This window comes from Toxorhynchites rutilus, chromosome 1 (genome assembly GCF_029784135.1).
Source record: "Toxorhynchites rutilus septentrionalis strain SRP chromosome 1, ASM2978413v1, whole genome shotgun sequence".
NCBI lineage: Eukaryota > Metazoa > Arthropoda > Insecta > Diptera > Culicidae > Toxorhynchites > Toxorhynchites rutilus.
In genome coordinates, this window is record NC_073744.1 from 76,062,520 (window position 1) to 76,073,019 (window position 10,500).

The 10,500-nt window shown below is 37.6% G+C and overlaps 1 protein-coding gene across 1 annotated transcript; it reads right to left on the reverse strand.

The window, feature by feature from the left end:
• Window positions 1–7,997: 7,997 nt before the first annotated feature.
• On the reverse strand, window positions 7,998–10,247 carry LOC129775428 (N-acetylglucosamine-6-phosphate deacetylase). The gene is made up of 6 exons (XM_055780177.1): window positions 9,707–10,247; window positions 9,387–9,648; window positions 9,046–9,320; window positions 8,767–8,985; window positions 8,390–8,711; window positions 7,998–8,329 (listed from the first exon to the last, which is right to left on the reverse strand). Exons 2-6 carry the CDS (start codon window positions 9,592–9,594, stop codon window positions 8,130–8,132), a joined length of 1,224 nt encoding a protein of 407 aa, XP_055636152.1. The 5' UTR covers window positions 9,595–9,648; window positions 9,707–10,247; the 3' UTR covers window positions 7,998–8,129.
• Window positions 10,248–10,500: the final 253 nt, after the last annotated feature.

The window sequence follows — 10,500 nt, forward strand, 5'->3', positions numbered from 1 at the left end:
GAAAGGTGTGCTCAGCACGCAACGTCTTAGCGCAACACCAGTGACATCCAAAGTGGTTTGACATTTGTTCAAGGTGTGCTAATATTTTTGTATCATACACAATTGATGAATCAACGTTAGATTTTCAACTAGATGGCGCGAGTAAAAAGATTTTTTTTATCCCATTTATTTATTTATTAGGCTCATTAGCATTTTAGCTGTAACAGAGCCGGGTTTTAATCGTGTACATGTACATATGTTTATGTTTCTATAAATTGTAAATTACACAGTAGTCAGTAGTAGCCATTTAGGCGTTGAGTTTTCTGTTCCATTACATTATGGTAAATTAAACAGTAGTAGCTGTTTAGGCGTAAGGGTATTCTTTCCGTTCTTCCATTGTTCAGCAGACCGGACAGCGGAGACAGTTGATATTGATCATTGTTGGGTTATTTATAGAACAGCAGCCCGATGTTTCTTGCAGAGCAGATCAGTTGTATGGATGAATCGATGTTTGTTCCACCGTGGATCGATTTCTATCGCTGATGATGGTTGCGTGGACGTAGTTATTATATACAAACAAAGATGGTCAAATTGAGGGCCCTGAGTTTGAACTCACAATCGATCGCTATGTCTGGTGGTTGATTGAAAGTTAAGGCAAATGAGGGGCGCATTGACACCAATAGAAGGTGGATTTTATAATCCATGTGAATTCGTAAAAGTATACTATAAAACTAATGTAATTCATGAAAAAGACAATTTTATTTATATGTTTTGAAAGATTCGAATATCTGATTTGACACAGGTGCGCTGAATTAGAACATTCAAAACAGTGGTCAAACTATAATCATATTTTCGACTGGACAAACCAAAATCATTTACCTTACTTAGTTGTTTTTTTTATTATTCTTTATTTGAGAGGTTTTCAGCCTCCTGGACTGGTTCGCCTCTTTATCGACGGCATTGCAGCAAGGTTTCGTTGGGAACAGATTGCACGTAAAATTATCACATAAAAATTGGACGTAATAATTAAACACATATAAATTCTTTTGCGAGACATGACTTAACAAAGAACTGTTTGCTTGTTGGACCAGATGGCATGGATGTTCTCGGACCATGGCTCCAGGCCAGTGGAGAGGAAGCCGTGCCGTTGAAGATGCCGACGTGTTCTTATTCCCCTTCATCATGGAGGGGAAGGAACAAGGATCTTCTTGACTGATCTATTGTTCAGACGCTAGATCTTAAAAAATAATTCGGCATCTTTTAGGTAGCAGACAAGCGCTGCTACTCTTGCTACTTAGTTGTTATTTTTATTCGTACCAAACGTAGTAAAAACTCAATCTCCCTGTTGGACTGCTCGATTTAGGTAAAATAAAGCAGAATTCTGTTTTTATTCGTATGGCCTTTTGTTACGTTCATAACATATAAAAATGGCTATAAGTGTTGTAATTCACATTTTTCATCTAAGCAAACGATGGGTGGCATATGTTGCTCTCCAAATACTGCAGATCCTTCTCGTATGGGCCGAAAGGAATCCCCTGCATAATTAGTGATATCAATCAACTTAATGTGATAATGATTTCATCGCCATTATCCACAGCGAAGTATGGAAAAGTTCATTCGCTCATTTCTCCACACCTAATTATAAATCACTCTTGTATCTGCTTGGAATAATCATGGCAAAAAGAATGCAGCAAGCAATCGTATGATTTTATTTTCCATTGTACTCTTTTCAAGTGCACATGAATCCACCTTCCCGCTCACCAATAACTTGCGTTAATATGGTCTTTTGCGTTGGCTTAGATCGTTTCAAACTAGAAACAAAAAAATCATTGGAGGTTGTGTCCAAGATACGAGGTTGTGTCCAAGATTCACGGAGACTTCAAATCCTACGATTTCCCCTTCGTTGGTCGTCGATAAGTTGCTCGTTATTGACAGCTCTGTTCGGGAAAGCTCACAAATGGACAGAATAAATGTATGGGAAAATGGAAACGCTTGAAGTTTTCATGAATTTTAACCTTTTACAAACCAGGGGATTCTAATGTATAGTATATTAAACAAATCTTACGGAATTTCCGATTCGTTTAGTATGTAAATCGCCAAAATCCGTTCGCGGCAAAAGTAGTTATTGACGTTAACTTTATTTCATGAAAACGTGACCCGTTTTCTGATTTGGCACCCTTAATGAAAGACGTAGTTCTACGTCAAAATGTCATTGTAATAGTGCACAGGAAACAACTCGATTTCAACTATCTACCTATACTTTATTGCCGCGATCGAGGCTCAATGATTGCTATTAGAGTGAAAAATGAATGATTTTACAGAGACACTCGCTGTCCAAGCAAAAGTTTCCAATATTATTCTATCACCATCTAACGTCATCCAGAGAGGCAAAATTTTCTGAGAATAGATGAGCGAAATCGAGACAGTATTTTTCCGTTTAACTCGAGAATGAACTTTGCGAATAGTGAATAGTGAATAGCGAATAGTGAATGTTTTCTGTCTCAAATAAAGTGAGGCATAAACGGAGAATAGAAGGGTGAGTTTTATCTGTGGATGAGTGTTGTTGGACATGTTTTTTGACGTAGGATTACGTCTTTCGGGAACTTATTGGGGTACAAATTGAAAATCGAAAATCGAGCACATCTTGAAAATTGTCCGATTTTAAACGCTTATTGCTCAGTCATGATGGATTGATGAAATTTTTGTTGGCAAATGGCAAATACATGAAAGTAGAGGGAGCTTTAGTTCCTACTGAAATGTGTTCCCTAACCAAATATGACATTAAAACCAAATCATTAACAAAGAGTTTAACGATGTAATTCTTCAAACATATCCAAAATCAACAGATAGCCTAACGGAATCCTACGTCAACTATGCGGTCGTGTCTCGGACACAACCCTGCTGTGACTTTTTTTAATTGTAGAATCATTTGACGATAATTGTTAGATGATTCATTTGCTCGCAGTGCTCGCAGAACAATACATGCTCGAGATAAGCGCAGCTGTCATCCTTAGTGGAGAAAGTTTTGCTACTGGCAAGCGAAACCAAATCTCATACAAAATTCCAGAACGACATTCACTTTCTTGGTGACTGAATAAACGACATAAACTCTATCTGTTAATCTCAACAACCTCGAAAAGAGTGGCACTTCATTTTGATCAAGATAAGCGAAAATGCAATCCTAGTTGAAAGCAGTTTTACGAATGGTACGCGAGCCCAAATAAGTTAATAATTTGATGTAACTTATTGAATAACTTGGTATTCCCCAAATAATTTTTTGGTGCACAACCTTAACACCTGCTTCACCATAGCGTCTGTTCAATGCATTGATGACAGAAAACAAACAATGTTAACTGCTTAGAAAAAGGCTGAATGTTCAGTAGAGATTCATTCCCAAACCCCAGCGTAAATATTTCCCTCCCGCTATCTCCCGTTCTTGTTTGTATTTGTTATCACTACTGCATAATTTGCAACACCACACAATAGTCAATCATAGCATAAAAAATAAGGCGATTGTCGCATCGTTATAGGGCCAATGCACACGGGAGTAGTTACAAATGGGGTTTCAGCGTAGCGAAGATGCCTTTTTTTCACGTAAGGGCTATGAAGCACACACGTACGCATACAAATAGCAACTAAATATAAACACATATATCTCCGTTTTGCGCTCTTCTCAACAGAAGCCCTTTCTGTTAATATTGCCAGTCTGATTAGCTTAGCTGTCATGAAGAGAGTTTTCCTACCGTCATGCGAAACCAAATCACTGACAAAATTCCAGAACGTTCATTTTCTTGGTGGGCTGGCGATACCTTAGCTTGATGATCCCCCACACAATTGTGTAGCTCAGAACTTTAATGCAATGGCGTATGTTTGATGCAATGATTGCAATTCCAGATACATCAGCGAGTGCGTAATTTGGTCGTGTCCACAGCTCAATCCGAAACGAAGACATGTGATGCCGCAGAACAAGGAAGAACAAGCAATATTCATTGCTTTGAATACAGAACGATACTGAAAAATTGCCTTCCTTCCTTGCTAGAGACTTTAAACTTCATCAGTTCATTCATCTCTAACCTTCAAAAAGGCTCTTGGAAAAATTTACTTCATCCATAATATTACTCCTCCTCCTAATATTACTCCTCCACTCCCAGCAACGATGTTGTTCACGATGTCCTCACGAAGAATGAAAGTTTGCCTCAGCGAGATTCACTGTTTATACTCTAGGCAAATATACCCGTCGTTCTTCTTCTTTTCCTTTGTTCACTTTACATCTTACGATTTCCCCGTCGTCTCCCCCTAAATTGCTCGTTATTGACAGCTCTGTTCGGGAAAGCACACAAATGGACAGAACAAATGTATGAGGAAATGGGAATGCTTCTATTTTTCATCAATTTAAACTATATACAGACTATGGGATTGTAATGTATAGGATATCAAAGAAATCTTAGGGAATTTCCGATTCGTTTGATATGTAAATCGCCAAAATCCGTTCGCGGCAAAAATAGTTATTAACGTTAACTTTATTTCATAAAAACGTGACCTGTTTTCTGATTTGGCACCCTTAATAAAAGACGTAGTTTTTTGTCAAAAATCGAAAAATATTTCAATTCATTTTAACACAACAATACAATTTGACGCTTACACTTGTTCTTAAAGTTTTACAATGCATGATTGGTCATTGATATAAAATTTAACGAAACAACCTTATTGTTGTATTGTAGCTCCAAATCTAAATTTTATGTATATTCTATCAAACATAAGTTCTATTCAGTTCATTGAAGCATCATTCTTCAACTAATCCATCGAAATATTCTTAATGGAACGAAATTAAAAAAGCAATTGCTTGCATTTATTCATCGCTCCTAATTTATTCGCCAGCACGCATGCAATCAACAATGCCCATGCTAGTTACAATGAGCACTATCCATTTGTGCGCGTCGCTTGTTAAACTATCGACCACTAGAGTTTTTCAATGCTTCTTCTTCTTTTCCTTTGTTTACGGAGACTTTAAATCATTCGATTCATTCATCTCCGAATTTAAATTCTTCTTCTTGGCTTTAAGAGGCTTTAAATTTTTCAGTTCATTCGTCTTTATCCGAATTTAAATGCTGATTTGAAATCACTGTTAGGGATTACATGTCGGTGGAAATAAAAGCTCCTCCTACTTTCATGTATTTACAATGCCAATTTCCCCCAAGCATCTTGGTTTTGAAGTCTCTGTTAGGAAAAACATGTCGGTGGGAACAAAAGCTCCCCCTACTCTTATGTATTTGCATTGCCAATTTCTCCATGCACCTTGGTTTTTCATAAAATATATAATTTCTTCCATTCTCACTGTAATGAATTGTTATGAAGTGCTCAAAATGATTAATGCAAAGCTCTCGTAAATATATCAGAAAATGGCTGAGTACAAGAGGAAGCTTGTTTCTTCAATTTCGAACAAACAGAACGAGGTATTTCCGTTTGGGAATATTTCGATTGTTTGATAGTTTGTTTCATATGAGGTGCTCAAAATGCACCTCTCTTGCATCGATTGACATCATCGATTTCTCTACATCGACTCTCTCTTTTGGTCATAACTAAGTTGCAAACTAATTCCCAGTTGTATTTGACAATGTGGACGATAGATCAGAACCTCATCTATCGTATTGTATAGTAAACTTAAATTGGAACGTTTTTGCAGTTGAGTCATTAACTAAAGAGAAAGTTGATGAAGACATAAACATAAGGTTGTTCACTTTTTGCTTATACATCTATAGAATCCGGCAACACCGACCTTCTATGTCGCGTACAAGGGACCTAGAAGTATATCCTAAGGTGGGCCAACTTGCTAAAACCACTCTTCAGCCATATTGGAAGTCTACTGTGTTTTGTTTGTAAACAAAACACAATACGCTTGTGCCCAAGCTCGCTCGTGATCAGTCTATCTCTTTCACGCTTCATGCAAATAATTCCCCTTCTGCTTTCTTCCGTACTGTTTTCTTATACAGCTTTCCTTTCAACTTAGTGACGAAACGGCCTCACCTAGTACCATAGACCCGTCTTGGTCGCGTATTGACGAATTATGATAGATTTGCAACCAGATGGCGCAGCGAGTAAAATGATGCTTTGCTTTTTGGTATGAAATTCGTAATTTTTTTTTTAAAAAGGCAGAATTTTTCTTCAAATTTCTCAAATTTCTTTTCAGTATTCTTTCTACGCTGAAAAGTTCAGAAAATCATCATTTTTTATCGTTTCATCCATAACTTGAAGAAAGGCTTGTTATAAGTGTTGTAATTTACAATTACTAGGCAAACGATGAGTGACATGTTGCATTTAAAATACTGCAAATCCTTGTATCGGCCGAACGGAATTCCCTGCATAATCAATGATAACAACCAACTTTATATGATATCAAATGCATTCACAGCATAAGCTTCTGAAAAATACCTGCGTACTCATAACCTATATGCACTACCAAACTAAAAAATCCAATCACGTGTTGAAATCGTTGTAAATATACAAAAATATAGGGCCCTATTATAGAAATCGAGGCGATAAGAATTTTGCTCGTTAGCTCTATTTTACTATTATAGAAATCGAGCAATTCGATAGCACCGAGCGAGTGATAGCTATCGATGCAAGTGTCAAAACTTTTCGAGTTGTTTGGTTCGCTTGTTGCATATCTTCAGAGAATTATTTTGTTTTGGTTTGCGTCGCTGATATTTTCCTTTGGGAAACATTTCAGAAACGCTTAAATATATGCAATTTTCAACACATGTTCGTTTGTTTTGATCAGCATTTGTTTTACTGTGCTGCCAGAATAGTCTATACAAGGTAAGTGTTCAATCCAGCATTATTTATATTAATCATGTTATAATTTACAATGCAGTATTTATTCCAGCGCATAATTCAGTGGCTGAAAATGAGTGGCGGAAGAAAAAAAACCAAATCACCACCAGTTTGAACGGCTCGTTGAACCAATGAAAGCAAATGTAGACATTGCTTGAGGTTTTTTTGGAGGCAGGATTGGAGGATTTGACTACCACAAGAAATCGACGCTAAAAGAGAATTAAATGATGCATTACATGAATAACAAAAATTGTTTTGCTGAAAAAAAGTGAAATTCGTGCGTGACTCTTTACGGAATTGATTGCAGTTATGAAAATGCATGAAAAAGTTCATTTTCTAATAATTATATATTTTTTAAAGAAAATTGTTCCACGCTGTCTTTTTTATTACACATGCATGCGTGCCTTACGCCTATTAAGCTTTATTCTTTGAGGGAAAATGAATTTACTCCAAAACATAACCATATTAACATTTTTGGAAATACATTTTCATAGCAGATGCCTCTAAAAAATATTTGGCATCCTTTCTATAGTGCTTTATGAAACATTTCAAACATGTTTCAAAATATTTCATCACAACCGCTGACATTCGAGCTTGCTAACGAATCGAGCAGTTTTCCTCGATTTCTATAATTCCAGATTTTACTCGATGTGATAGTGATAGCGATTGTATCGAATCCTCGATTCGATTTCTATAATAGGGCCCATAACTTTCTTACCATTTACTGACATTTAATTGTCAAAATGGATATAAATACAAATTTATTGTATTGTAGTGTATTGTTTTGAGCTTTACCAACTCGTAAAACGAAGCTTAATGCCGTCAACGTGAATTTTGTTAAAACGGATACGCCGCACATGGGCGCTTTGTGCGCATAGCTGTTGTTTTACACTGTACCTCTGTTCATATGTGCTCCCATGACCGAGAAATTACCGTCACATATGCCGAGGATTCGGACTTGCTTTCCGTTCCGGTCGGAGGATTTTCAGTCAGGGAAATTCCTTTCGACTTGCATTGTGGTCTCGAGTATTCTAGAGCTCTTACTTGGAATACGCACGAGACATGTTGCTTGGGTGGCTTAGTTGGCATAGAAATCTCAACTAAGTACTAACGCAAGTAATACTACGTTGGGACGGTGAGGTTCCTCTAGAAACGTAAGTGCCGTTGCAGAAAAAGAAGTCTGTTCATATTGTCACTGATTGTAATGAAAAATGTGCTAAAATATATTTATTATCGGTTACCACTTAATAATCTCCAAATTCTTGTAATGTGGCCTACATTAACTCCCTGCAATGGTTATGATTTTTTGTGTGTTTTCTTCAATCATGTGTTTTTAGTTCAATTTTATTCTCATAAACGCATTTACCAGCTATCCACGTAGAAAGCACATTTAGAGAGTCATCCAAAACAACAAAATCGGCGTCGGCACCGTAGTCCAATGTTCCTTTCTGTTTCTCGATACCCAAGCAGCGTGCCGGATGCAGAGATGCTGCCTCCAGAGCATACTCAATAGAACAACCTGTAATTATTTTTTTAAAAATAATTTCAAACAATACGAATTCCACTATATCAATCGTACTGGAGGCCTTCTTGAAAAAGCGGATACACTCGTCCATAGGAGCTATGCTACCACATAAGGTGTCGGTGCCAGCGATATAAGCTCGACCTCCTCGAACTTCCAGGTCCATTTGTCCAATCCTGTGTCTGCCTTCATTCAGTCCCATGGCTGATATTGCATCGGTAACAAGAATGAGTCCGTTCGGATGAGTCTTGTATGCAATCCTTAGTGCGGCTGGATGGGTATGAACTCCATCGGAGATTATACCGAAGTACACCAAAGAATTGGGCGGAATGTTGTCAGTCGTTAGCAATCCAACTAGTCCTGGGTCACGATGATGGAACTATGTACGACATTTTCAATGTGTGAGCGGTACTTCTCCACTTCATTGAACTTACCGGCAGCATCGCATTAAACAGGTGCGTGATAAGCTTTGCCCCATGCTGTACCGCTATTTCCCCATCGTTCAAATTAGCCATCGAATGGCCAACAGACACAGTGATTCCTCGTTGACTCAACTCACGTATCACTTCCGAAGCACCATCTTTCTCAGGAGCCAGCGTGAGAATGCTGATGTGATCTAATGAGTGATAAACATCTAATAGCGTTTGGAAGCCCTTGATCAAAACAAAAACGATTATTCACAATCGACGAATTTTGATTCGATTCAATGTTACCTTGTCGAATTCTTTTATACACTGCGCAGGATGAGCCCCCTTTTTGTTACTGTTTATGAAAGGGCCTTCAACGTGACACCCAAGGATAGAAGCACCGTGAAGTCCACCGTCTTTTTTGGGAATCTTGGGTAAAATCTGATGGTATGTCTCGGGAGGTGATGTAACTAGAGTTGGGCAGAATGATGTTACACCATGAGCTAGCAGTCCTTTGGAAACTTTCTCAACTCCCTCTTCGACTGTACTGATGTCATTTGAAAAATCTACGCCATAACCGCCTAAATTGTGAAAAATTTAATGGAGTTTTCATCCAAATAGCGTTTGTCAGTGAGCCAAATTCTTACCATTAATTTGCAGGTCAATGAAACCGGGCGCTACGATAGCACCATTACAATCAATCTGGATGTGCGCCTGTTTTTTTTCATCGAAAAATACTTTCTCGGGGTCAATAATCTTCCCACCACGCACCCACAAGTCATCAACAATGAGCCGATGGTCCCGCAAAACTCTACAGTTTCGGAATTTCACCAATTTTTGCTGGGTGGATGTCATCTTACTGATATTGCCACTGGTTAGCAACGACTTGCTTTCGTTGATTTGTGTTTACTGGAAATGCCGGTAAGATTAATTATTCAGCCTTTGATAGAAACTAAAACACAAATACTTAAGCAGAAATAAATGCAATATTAAATGCTGGCAAACATATGTGTCGAAAACGATGGTTTTTTTTTACATTTATTTTTTGAAGATTATCAGGTCAATGATTGTGAAAATTCACACAGATACACCAGTGTTGAGTTACTGCCTCGATTATGATTGAGCACAATAGATAACATTCGCTCGAAAACAAAGTGATCACGTATGATTCTGTCAAGAACGTTTTCAATATTCAAATCAAACACTCAACACCTACACAAAGTGGATTGTGTACGAGAATGGTTAACACGATCAGCTAGCCTATCACTAACGAACGACTGGAACAAAATAAGCTTCATTCGTTGTTATGGTTGTTATAATTGAAGGATGACTTCTTCACATCTAGAAGAGGTGATAAGCTTTGCTATAGTATTTGTCAATTCGAGGATTGATTTTCGTGCTCCGAATTTAAGAAGCGACCATGATGACAATGATTTTTTAAGGTGGAATAAACGGAAATTCATATTTTTTCGGCAATTGGTAAAAAATTTGTACGAAAATTGCGTATGAAGATTATTCCATATTATAATGAGTTTCAGGGGAAATAACAAAAAATTAAGAAAAAAATAGAATCAGGACTACGTGTTTCAAGTAATTGAATAACTCCAAGTAAAAATTTTCATCCAAACTTTAGCAGTTTAAAACTGCCTTCGGGCCTTCTAATTTGATTAAATTGTTTGGGTCTCAAACTCGTATGTCGCCACTAGACGTCACACTTGTATTCATCATCGTGGATGAGAGCTGTAGCTCGCGGCTCATGAA

What these genes read in the sequence shown, in the direction of transcription:
- LOC129775428 (XM_055780177.1), bottom strand. Translation starts at nt 9,594, where the DNA reads ATGACATCCACCCAGCAAAAATTGGTGAAATTCCGAAACTGTAGAGTT. An exon ending in GTATAAAAGAATTCGACAAG is followed by an intron (nt 8,986 to 9,045) that starts GTAACATTGAAT and finishes GTTTTGATCAAG; the next exon opens with GGCTTCCAAACGCTATTAGA. An exon ending in CTTTTTCAAGAAGGCCTCCA is followed by an intron (nt 8,330 to 8,389) that starts GTACGATTGATA and finishes AAATAATTACAG; the next exon opens with GTTGTTCTATTGAGTATGCT.